The 11,966-nt window shown below is 53.0% G+C and overlaps 1 protein-coding gene and 1 pseudogene across 1 annotated transcript, besides 8 other annotated features; both read left to right on the top strand.

Moving 5' to 3' along the window:
* Positions 1-4,828: a sequence feature (heterozygous, non-Esmeraldo-like haplotype).
* Positions 1-7,659, top strand: Tc00.1047053504703.20 (hypothetical protein, conserved; the record flags this gene model as incomplete). The annotated part of the gene is made up of 1 exon (XM_801869.1): positions 1-7,659. A coding segment is annotated over one exon (7,659 nt), but the record flags the coding sequence as incomplete, so codon positions are not given.
* Positions 4,829-4,862: a sequence feature (haploid, non-Esmeraldo-like haplotype).
* Positions 4,863-6,080: a sequence feature (areas merged during assembly that could not be assigned to a particular haplotype. This can correspond to areas where the two haplotypes were merged or to regions with more than two copies in the genome that were merged during assembly.).
* Positions 6,081-6,104: a sequence feature (areas merged during assembly that could not be assigned to a particular haplotype. This can correspond to areas where the two haplotypes were merged or to regions with more than two copies in the genome that were merged during assembly.).
* Positions 6,105-11,966: a sequence feature (heterozygous, non-Esmeraldo-like haplotype).
* Positions 8,042-8,076: a microsatellite.
* Positions 8,152-8,196: a microsatellite.
* On the top strand, positions 8,483-11,966 carry Tc00.1047053504703.10 (annotated as a pseudogene; the record flags this gene model as incomplete).
* Positions 9,469-9,565: a microsatellite.

Genomic DNA, 11,966 nt, shown 5'->3' with positions numbered 1-11,966 from the left:
GGCGGCGCGATGCAGTGGAGACTGGAAGACGCCGAGGCCGAGCCTCTGCTGCTGCAGTGCCGGAAGATGGCGGGCGACATGGAGGCGCTGCGCAGGAGCGAGCAGCGCTACCGCGCGCTTGTGGGCGACGACGATGCGGGTGACCGCTGTGCGGACCGCGAGGACCCTTCGACGCGCGCGCAGTGCCTGCACGGTATCGAGTCTGCGCTGGCCGCCCTTGGCGTGGAGGAGAGTGAGGAGCCAGCGGCAGCGGCCATCATGAGAGCGGCCGAGGAGGCGAGAGCACGTGAAGAGGAACTGCACGACAGACTGGACGAGAGCGCAGCGCGCGGACGGGCGCTGGAGTCGAAGCTGAGCGAGCTGACGCGGGTCGCGGACAGCCTGCAGCGTGCGCTGGACGGCAGCGTGCTTGCCGTTGAGGACGAGGAGGACGCGAGCGCCGCTGGGGACCGCGCGGTGGAGGCGCTGAAACGCCTGTGCGAGGACTCGGTCACCGTCTCGGCGGTAATGGGCGGCGCGATGCAGTGGAAACTGGAAGACGCCGAGGCCGAGCCTCTGCTGCAGCAGTGCCGGAAGATGGCGAGCGACATGGAGGCGCTGCGCAGGAGCGAGCAGCGCTACCGCGCGCTTGTGGGCGACGACGATGCGGGTGACCGCTGTGCGGACCGCGAGGACCCTTCGACGCGCGCGCAGTGCCTGCACGGTATCGAGTCTGCGCTGGCCGCCCTTGGCGTGGAGGAGAGTGAGGAGCCAGCGGCAGCGGCCATCATGAGAGCGGCCGAGGAGGCGAGAGCACGTGAAGAGGAACTGCACGACAGACTGGACGAGAGCGCAGCGCGCGGACGGGCGCTGGAGTCGAAGCTGAGCGAGCTGACGCGGGTCGCGGACAGCCTGCAGCGTGCGCTGGACGGCAGCGTGCTTGCCGTTGAGGACGAGGAGGACGCGAGCGCCGCTGGGGACCGCGCGGTGGAGGTGCTGAAACGCCTGTGCGAGGACTCGGTCACCGTCTCGGCGGTAATGGGCGGCGCGATGCAGCGGAAACTGGAAGACGCCGAGGCCGAGCCTCTGCTGCAGCAGTGCCGGAAGATGGCGAGCGACATGGAGGCGCTGCGCAGGAGCGAGCAGCGCTACCGCGCGCTTGTGGGCGACGACGATGCGGGTGACCGCTGTGCGGACCGCGAGGACCCTTCGACGCGCGCGCAGTGCCTGCACGGTATCGAGTCTGCGCTGGCCGCCCTTGGCGTGGAGGAGAGTGAGGAGCCAGCGGCAGCGGCCATCATGAGAGCGGCCGAGGAGGCGAGAGCACGTGAAGAGGAACTGCACGACAGACTGGACGAGAGCGCAGCGCGCGGACGGGCGCTGGAGTCGAAGCTGAGCGAGCTGACGCGGGTCGCGGACAGCCTGCAGCGTGCGCTGGACGGCAGCGTGCTTGCCGTTGAGGACGAGGAGGACGCGAGCGCCGCTGGGGACCGCGCGGTGGAGGCGCTGAAACGCCTGTGCGAGGACTCGGTCACCGTCTCGGCGGTAATGGGCGGCGCGATGCAGCGGAAACTGGAAGACGCCGAGGCCGAGCCTCTGCTGCAGCAGTGCCGGAAGATGGCGAGCGACATGGAGGCGCTGCGCAGGAGCGAGCGTTGTTCTGTTGTTAATTTGTTTAATCAGCGTGCTCTGTTTTTGGGTTCGTTGTTGGTTTCGGAGGAGTTGGATGATCGTATTTCGTTGCTGTCGGAGTTGTCGTTTTTTCCTAGCAATTTGTTGAAGATTCTTGTTTCTTATTTTACTTCAGTGTCTGGTATTTGTGCTTTATTGCGTTGTGATGCTGGCAGTATTGTTCATCAGGTGGAAAAATTGTTGGAGTCGCGGGATTATTATTGTCGTCTTGTTGGTGGGGGTGATTTTATATTGGAAACGGATGATGATGATGTTACCCGTGCGGAATGTGTTCATGTTATAAGACGTGCTGTTTCGCGTCTGGCACCAGCAATTTTGGACGATGCAACGCTGCGTCTTCCTGAGAAGCTGCAAGGAGCTGTACAAGGAATAATTCGGGATATCTCGCATATTAGGGCATCTCTGGAGGAGGCTTTGGATTCTGCGGGGCGTGCTGAAAAGGATTTGGAGACTATTGTGTCGGCGAGTGAACGAGCTTTGCTTATGTTACGAGGTGTGGATTCCTCTTCTGAGGCTGTGGATGGTGTTGTTGTGGCGAGGCCAAGCGTTTCTTTTCTTTCACGCTCTCTTTTATCTCAGGCTGGGGAAATAACGGGCAGACTACGTGATCTCAGTGATGTGTGTGTGGAGTGCAACGCGATTGTGGGGCAGGCGCTTAAACGTGAGTGTGAGCAGCTCCAGGTTGGAGCGGAGGGCTCATTGTCTTCCACGGCGCCTATTGAGCCGGATTTTCTGTTTCTTGTCGATCATTGCAGGGAATTGGTGGCGGAGGTTTTCACACTGCGGGAGCAGCGTCGCTCCAGTCTTGCGGCAATTGAAAGGAATGTGGGGGATCATGAAGTGTTGTTGGGTGCCGTTCGGGGCTCTGTGAATGCGTTGTTGTTTGCGCTTGACAATGCCGCCTCCGTGGCATCGCAGGGTGAAGAGGATGGTGACAGCAGTGAATCTGTGGCTAACTTGTGCGATAGGTTGGGGTCTTGTACTCGCGCGGTCACTCGTCTTTTGCGAGAAAAGGAGCACGCTGCCTCAGCCTCGGTGAAATTGCTGCAGGAGGCACTTTTGCCTGAGGAGGATCGGCGTAGTAGCGACAATGATGGTCTCTTTTCTCTTGCGAGCGACGTGGTGCGTGCACTGGAGGCGCGTCGTGTGGAACTGGATAGTATGGGGAAAGCACTTGAGCAGTCACGGCATTTTGCAAAAGAATATCGGCGGCGCATGGAAAAAAATTTTGCGGAACAGGATGCCGCGATGACTGCGCAGGTTCAGACGCACGAGGCGATGGAGGGGCAGCTGAAGGAGGCGACGGAGCGGCAGGTACAAGCCACAGCCAACGCGGCTAAACTTCTTCGGGATTTGTCAGAATTTGCAGGAAGTGTGGCAGCCATTACCCTGTACGACGGCGATGTGAAGGTGGATGATGGGGAAAGAAGTGAAGATGCGAGAGTTGCCCATAAGAAGGATGTGGTCACGTACGAAGTGAGTAGAGAGCGACTTGAAGGGATTCTGGAGAATTGCTCCACTGTCATGCGGACATTGGAGGCGGCGAAGGCCAAGGCCAAGTCGCTGTCATCCGAGGCAGAAGACCTGCGCGGAAGGCTGCGGGAAAGTGAAAACACATCACGTGAGCTGGAGTATCAGTCACGCCACGCCGAGACTAAGGCTGCCGCTCGAGTCGCCGCAATGACAGAGGAGATGAATTTTCTCCGTAATGCACTGCAAGCAAAGGTGACGGAGTGTGAGAGGATTCAACAACAAGTACAGGATACCGAGCGGCGTGTGGATAGGCTACAGGCGGAGATGGCAGACAACACTAAGACGTTCGGCAACGAGCGTGACACTTTATCAAAGGTGCATTCTTTGTTGCTTTTAGAGAACGAAGAGATGCGGCGACAACTGGAGGAGTTGCGGACGGAACAAAAGGAATTACAGAACTTCTTGCGTGGGTGCCAAGTGACGTCACTAGACGATGCAGCAAAGAAAATGGTGGCATTTGCAGGGGATGTTCTCTTAAACAGTCTGGCACTTGAGGAGGCAGAAAATCGCGTGCAGTTGCTGCAGAACTGGGCGTTGAGCTACGGTGTGCACACAGCTCCACTGCTGGGTATTTGCGCTCGTGTGGCAAATGCAATTTCTGCCTCTGAGTTTGAAGACATACCCATGCGCGTGGCAGAGATGCTGAAGAGGGAACAGGAGTTCGGTCGGTTACTCGGGGTTCCAGCGAGAACAGTCGGACCAACGCGCGCCGCTCTTCTTAAAATGGTAACTGACTGGGCGGAAAAGATTGGTGTGGAGCAGCAGCCGGATGCAGGGACGTTTCTTACCGAATTGGACTTTGCCCTTTCTGATTTGCACTCAGGCTATGCGTCTCTCAAAAACAAAATTGCTGCTATTCAGAACGAGCTATATCAATCTCTGTCTACATTGGAGACGGGTGGAAAGCAAGCGGAGCAGATTACTGCGCTCCTGCGGTCCGCCCATCCGACGGAAGAATTGACGGTTACAACAGCGACAGCGGGAGAGATGTCACCGTCTGCTATCCTTCAAGTGGCGCTCGCATCGTTGCGCTTGGAAGTTGAGTGGGCTGTAGAAAAGATTGTTAGCAACACCGAACAGACGCGAAGGACGCTGGAAGTGCTTGAGCCCGTGTGCAGCGGCCGCAGTGTGCTGGAAGTATGCTTGCACGCAGCGGAGGAATTGCAGGAGCGACGGTCGACGGAAGAAGTGCTTCGGGCGGAGTTGGCGAATGTGCAAGCGAAGGCGGAGTCTTACCGTGGCTGCATTGAAGCGAGCATGAGATGCCTACCAGACTCGCTGATTCACGTCAAGGCAGGCGATGATTTGCAGCGAAGGTGCGCTTCCGCCAGTGCGGAGCTGCGCCGTCGGATGGAAGTTCTTTCCAGCGCTCAGCGGATCATTGCGTTGGCAGGGCATGATAATCGCAGTGGTGACCTTTGCATGAACGTTGAAGACATGCTCCGGAAGCTGCGGCAGCTGAAAGAAAGGGAGAAGATGCTTGAGGCGAATTATGAAAGTGTTCAACAACGAGCGTTGAAGCTTGAGAAAACGCTGCGGGCGACAGAAGAACGACTGGAGGAGACAATAACGTTTCAGGCAGAAAAAGAGCGGAATGCGATTATGCAGGAAAAAGAGAAGCAGAATTTGTTGCAGGCTCAACTCTCGGAGTCCATTCATGAAAGGGAAAAGCTGCGTACGACACTAGCCGCCTGCGCCAGTGCCGTTGGCTGCAGTCCTGAGGGTGGATCAGGTGGCAACGACGCCGCCAATAATCATAACAATAAAAATGGTGATGATAAGGAGGTGGCGGATGTACTGCGGGCCATAAGGGCTCTTGCCTCCGCACACGATGCCAGTGTGAATGAACTGGAAGAACTGAGGGAACAACATGCGTTATCGCGGAAGGCGCTCGCGTCCGCAAATGACATCCGTGCTCTCGCGCAGGAGGAGCAGTGCCGCCTTATGGAAGAGGTAGAGCGGCTGCGCGCTGAAATCATTGCGGTCACGGCGTCCAACGAGGAGCATCGAGCTGCGCTTTTGCATCTAACGGAGCAAGCGGAGGGAGTTGTCTTGAGACTTTCGACTGCGCACTCACCTTCCTTATTTTGGGCGTCATCCACCCTCACAAAACGTGCTCCTCTTGTAGCTCAGTGCTTGTTAGATGCATGCAACGTTTTTGAGGAAAACCGTTGTGCTCTGGAGGATGAATTATCTACGTTGAAGAGACTTCACGAGGAGAGTCAACACGAGATGAAGGCAGTGAATGAAGTTCTCTGTGAGGCTCTGGAACTCACAGGGGAAACTAATCCTAGCGATACAACGCAACTTGGTGCAATCGTCAAGGAAAAGTTATCTAAGGCTCTAAAAGAGAAGAATGCTATTGCAGTTGTGACGGGGGCGCTACAAAGCGAGAACGCCACGCTGAAGGCTTCCTGTACCTCCACTGAAGCCAAACTGGAGGAGACGACGACAGCGTTGGAGCAGGTGGACACGCAGAAGCGAGCATTGCAGGAGGAATTGCGTGCATTTGCGGCCTTTGCTGAAAATGTCGCGGAGACGGTGGGTGAGCCGCTGCCTAGTGGTTCCACCGATCTGGAACGCCTGAAGGTTGCTTTTGCTGCAAAGCAGGCGTCTCTGCAGCATCACGCAGAGGAACTTACGCGGGTGCGTGAAGAACTTGATGTCGCTACCAGCAGCTCTGCCGTGATGAGGACGACAATCGATGAGAATGCGGCAGAAAGAGAACGGCTAATCGAGCAGCTTCTTGGTGCAGAACAGGAGCGTGAGGCCTTGTTGAAGGCTTCGGAGCAACTTGTTGAACGTGTGCAGAGCATACTGGATGATCACGTGGAGGTGCAGCGTGAGCTGACATTTGCCGAAGGCGATGACGATGTAACGGTGGTGGATATTGTGCAGGCGTGTGTGGAGCAGCTAGATAAAAATCGCATTGGGGTGGAGACCTCAAATGAGCAACTCGCAGCGCTTCAACGAGAAAACGCCATGTTGATGAAAGAAATTCAACGTCTTCAAAATAGTGCGGCGGTGAAATCCGGGGAGGTTACGGAGCTTCACGAACAACTGCGTATTCTGCTTGAAAGCCGACAGGTGGCGCAGGCCGATCAGTCCAAGTTACAAGCGGAGCATGACAGTCTCTCTCGTCAAGTGCAGGCGCTTTTTACCGACGCGTTGCGTATGGCGGCAGATGAAATGGGGCTTCAGTTGCCAATGTTCACTGACACCACTGCCTCCGGTGCTTTGCAAGGGCTCCGCTCGCTTTTTGATTACATCGCAGAAAAGTTCCGTTCTGGTGCCCTTCGCAGCGATGATACGGAAGACAAGATTGAATCGTTAAAACAGTTATTGCAGCTGCAAGAACGGCAAAACGCCAAGGAGAACAAGATTCTGTACCGAACCTTTTGTGATCACGTTGTAGTTTATACGGGCACCAATTACTCAAGAAGGGAGGATGGCGATGAGGATAGCAGCAACGGGAAGCCACATCGACTTACGACTGATTTTCTTGTTGCCGTAGGGGAAACTCTACACAGTGTTCACACTGAATTCCGACATGCGGGGAGGCTTTTTCGTCGCCTGATTGGAGGCCCAGCAGAGCTATCGAGCTCGTTGCGTGGAATGACATTGCCAGAATCGGCAGCATGGCTTGGGGAAGCTGCCAATGAGACAGTGGAGCGATCGGAGTTACTGCATAACGCCATTCGAGCCGTTTCACAAATTGTGGAAATATTGCCTATTGACCTTGCGTCCTCGCAGGAGCAAGTGACCGAGTGGGTGGAGAGCTTTTCCCTGTGGCTGGAACGAGCACAGCGTGGAATTGATTCTTTCGATCGTCTACTGGAAGCACTCACAAGTGTTGTTCATAGCCATGGCGGAACCGTAGAGGAGACGTTAAGCACTAATACGACCATCACTAGCTTCAACAATTATAACAATAATAGCAGCAGCAATCATCATCATCATCTTGACATTGTGGACACGTCGCTACAAGATTTGAACAACAGCCGCACGGATATTTCATTCTCCCGGTACATTACGGATCCACATCACCGTGCGGTATTCAATGCTGTGCGGGATCTTTTCTCGCAGCTGGAGGGTCGAGGGCGTGTCTTGACATCCGAGTGGCAGGCACTCATGGATCAAAACAATCGTCTCATTCATGAACGTCGTCAGACGGAGGAGGAACAGGCGAGGGTGGAAGATCATGTGCAGGAACTTCGCCGTGTTGTGCAGCGCAAGATTGAAGAGGACCGTAGAGTGGAGCAGAGCCTTAAGGAGTTGGATAGGCATCTTGACATGCAGGCAAGGGAGCTGGCAATGAAATATCGATCGGATCACGATATTATTGTGCGACAATTTACGGAGCTTCGTGGAACGATACGACGAACGATAAAACCTCCGCGATCGCATTCAACAGCAGCAACGACGTTTGGTTCTGCGAGTCATCGAACTTTGTAATATTAATGAAGAAAGGGAAATAACGCATGATGAACAGCCATACATGTTGCCTCGGTCCTTGCCATACCACACCACGAATATTGCTGGCTGCAAGGGCCTTCTATTTTTACCTATTAGTTTATTGGGGCTAGCACTTGTCGGAGTGAAGAGGAAATATAAATATATGAAAGAAACAAACGAAAAACCGCGTGTGGAATCTGAGTCTCTCAGGGTATTCGGGTTTGTGCACGTGTTTGCTTCTGTGATTGTGCGACTTCTGGAGATGAGAATTTTAACATTATTTTGGACCACTTTTTTTTTTCCCCCGCTCTTACCACGTCGCGTGGCTCGGCTTCCGTGCTTCCCCAAGCTTCTGTGCGTTTGCAATTCCGTGTCGTAGAGGTTTTTTTTTTTCCCTTCTTCTTTTTTTTTTTTTTTCCTGCTCATGGAAGAACGCTCCGAGAGAAGATGGGGCACTTCGAGAGAGAGTTCGGTGCAGTGTGTGTGGATGCTTATATATATATATATATGTGTATGTATTTATTTATTTATGTATATTGGGAGGGGGTGGCCATGTGGGGTGTTGTGAAGTGTTTCTTTCACTGACTGATTGCTGTGCGTTCTGGTGTCTTTTTACTTTTCGGTTTAGAGCCTTCAGCGAAGGGAAAGGAGCGTAACGCGATTGAAGGAAATTAGAAAAGGAGAGAGTTAAGGTGCGGACAAAAGACGGCAAAGGGCAGGGGGCGGAGGGAAAAGGAACAGAGGAGAAAAACTAGGTGGGTGGGTGTGGGGGCAAATTGAATTGACGTCACGGCAGTCACGCAGAAGAAGCGTTGAAAAAGAGATGTCAAAAGCAGAAGAAAGAGGTTCGATGACATTTACAGAGAATTATTGCATGAGTTCGCCAAGAAGCCCCACGGATGTGACGCAGCGCCTGATATGCGAGCCATGGGAATTTATTGAGACAGCCCTCCCACAGGGGGAAAATATTCCCATCAGCGAGTCTTTGTTCTCCGTAAGCAACGGACATGTGCGTGTGCGCGGGTATGCAGAGGGGGCGAACATGGCGGCGCCTTACGGCCGTCACGCAAACAACGAACATACCGTCGGTCGGCGTTCCTCGAACAGGGCGGAGCCCACAACACTCGGAGTGAAGGCGCAAACGCCGGAAGAAGAGGCTCGAGGGACATTTGTTAATGGGATATATGAGGAACGACTGTTATCGCGTAGTCATCGGGTTTTTACAGTTGGCACGTGTGCACGGGAGTGTTTTCTTATTTGTGTTCCAGATGCCTTTTGCGTGGATGTTTTTGTCGGTAGTGAACATGTGAGTGTGTCGACAGGAACAATTCTGTCGCACAGGCGTGTTTTGGATCTTTGCACGGGTGAACTTCGTCGTCGCCTGGTATGGCAGTCGAAAAATCATGGACGTGAAGTGACGATTGAGGCCTCACGTTTTGTTTCCCTCGCCCGTAAAAATATTGCCGCATTAAAGTTATCTGTGAGCGTTAAGAATGTTCTTAATACAGACATTCGCATTGTTTCCCGCACGATGGTGCCGGTGAATGCGCAACGGCACCTGAAGGTGGAGAACATCGTTTCCCGCCACACTTTGATTGATGCCTCTTCGGCTGTATGCGTGCGAACGCGTAACAGCTGCAAGCGACTTGTGGTGGCGGCCACAGAGGCGTGCTGCACCGCAACAACGGATCACAATTCCCCGCCACTGGCGACGTTCTCTAACATCGGGGGCGCGTCGCCGACGGGTGTCACACCGGCAGAAAGTTCTGTGACGAGCGGTGGCCGGGGCGGTACATCGCCCCCAAGTGCGCAGCAGCAGCATAATCAACAACAACAACAACAACAACTGCCACAGCAGCAGCAACAACAACAACAACAACAGCAGCAGCAGCAGCAGCAGAAACAGGCTGTCACATTTCTTGCCTCTAAATCTGCAGAGACCATGGAAAGTGCAGAAACGATTTACACGAGTGTCATAAGTGAGTCGACGAGACTGGAACTTACCAAATACATCGCCTTCCTTGGCGACGAAGATGCAACGCCAGAGGATATGTGCGATTTGGCCATACATAATTCACGAGAGGCGGCGGGGATGACGTATGATGCCATGGTGAGTGAAAATCGAAATATTTTGGCAAAATTTTGGGAAGTGGCTGATCTTCGTGTGAAGACTAATAATCCTTTTGTACAAGGCGCTCTTCGTTTTAATCTTTTACATTTGTACATGTCATTATGTCGGGCGTATGTCAAGGAATCCCCTCCACGTGGACTCATGAGTGAAACTAGTAATGGTTTACATCATTGGGATGTGGATGCCATTGCCATTCCTTTTTTTTCGCACATCGATCCAAAAACTGCACGGGCTTTTTTGCAGTTTCGTATCGATACCTTACCTCAAGCAAGAAATATTGCGGCAGATATGGATCTTCCACGAGGCGCCCTGTACCCACTACGCACCGTGGGTGGCGGGGAGAATCGTCCATTACCTTTTTGTGCGGCTTTCTTGTACGGTAATGCGGTCGTTGCATACGCCATGCGTCGATATATCATGGCGACCAAAGACACGGCGTTGCTGCTTTGTGGTGGCGCGGATGTTCTTTTTTCCACGGTACTTATTTGGCTTATATGGGGAACATGGGACAAGGGGCAGTTTCACATTCGATCTGTGGGAGGTTTCGATGAGTACAGTGGATTGAGTGATAACAATCTTTTTACCAACCTTATGGCCCAAAACCACATGCAATGGGCGGTACAAGTGGCGTCGCACTTTCAGAAGAAGCACCCACAGGAGTGGGAAACGTTGAAGGAACGATGTCAATTTACCGATGAAGATCTTCTCATGATTGAACGGGCTGCTTCGAAAATGGTGATTCTTTTTGATGCCAAAAATCGTGTACACCCCGTTGATCAGTTTTTTATGCGGAAAAAGAAGTGGGAATTTGGCGATTTAAAGGCCACGAAGGGATTTCTGATTCATACGTTTGATCCCTCAGTTATTTACCGTCACCAGGTGTGTCGAGCACCAGATGTTGTCCTTGCTTCCATGTTGTTGCCTGAGAAATTCACGACGGATGAGGTGCGGGCGAATTATAATTTCTACGAGCCCATCACCACCAACGATTCCCCTCTTAGCTCCGTGATGTTTACTGTGATGGCCTCGCAATTGGGCATGATTGACAGGGCAATGTATCATTTTAACCGCACCATTTTTGTCGATATTGAAAATGTGATTGATAGCACGGGCCGTGGTTTGCACAGCGTGGCGGCGGCAGCTGGATCGTGGTGGTGCCTCGCGGCTGGTTTTGGAGGCATGCGCGTCATCCAGGGTGTATTGCACTTTAATCCAGTTTTACCAGACGAGTGGGAGGAGTACGAATTTGCTGTGAGACACCATGGTTGCCTTGTTTGTATTATTGTGAGACGGCGAACGGTAACATACGAAGTTGTCGAATGCACCAGCGACGCGAATGAACTTCTTATTATTCATTCGGATACGCATCGGATTCATCTTGGATTGGGCGTACCTCAGTCTGTTCGTCTCTACCGCGATATTCACGTATTTGACTTTGACTGCGTTATCTTTGACATGGACAGTGTTATTGAGGACGTGGAGGATTATCACTACGAGGCCTGGAAAAAGACACTGGAACCTTTTTTGCGGGAAAATGGTATGCATTCCTTTAAATTCACTGGGGAATTGTATCTTGCTTACCTGAAACATGACCGACCCATTCCCGCCCTTCAGCGTTTTCTCATTAAACAGGGGGTGAAAGAATTGAGTTTGGGCACTTCAGAGGATAATATGGAGTGTGACACGGTTTACGGTATATTCCGACGGAAGCAGTATTATTTTCGTAAATGTGTAACGTATCGAGGTTTACGTCCACGTGAAGGCATATTAGAAATTCTCTCAGAGCTTCGACAAAGTGGTATTTCTGTCGGATGTGTCACGGTGAGTAAAAATGGGCATTGGATGTTAAATGAGGCTTCGCAGGTGCTCATGTTGTTAGATGGGTGCCTTGACGGCGGTGATGGTGAGTCGATGTCGCTACGGTGGCGCCCCGAAATGGACTACTTCTCCGCCATGTGTAGGCAACTTAACGCCTCGACCTCTCGCACGATCATCGTGATGGACGTATCGATGGCTTCTCAAAGAGTGCCCTGGAGCAGTTCAAGATGATTGTGGACATTCAGAAGGTTCCTGAGGATGTGACACTGGCGATCCCACGAGTGAACATTTCAAGCCTGTCTGACCTGACACTGGCGCTCTTGGATAGGGAGACAGACACGTGATCACTCTTTTTCTC

This window comes from Trypanosoma cruzi, genomic scaffold, assembly GCF_000209065.1.
Source record: "Trypanosoma cruzi strain CL Brener 1047053512791 genomic scaffold, whole genome shotgun sequence".
Classification (NCBI taxonomy): Eukaryota; Euglenozoa; class Kinetoplastea; order Trypanosomatida; family Trypanosomatidae; genus Trypanosoma; species Trypanosoma cruzi.
Note: the sequence above shows the minus strand (reverse complement) of the source record. Positions and strands in the feature narration are given on the sequence as shown.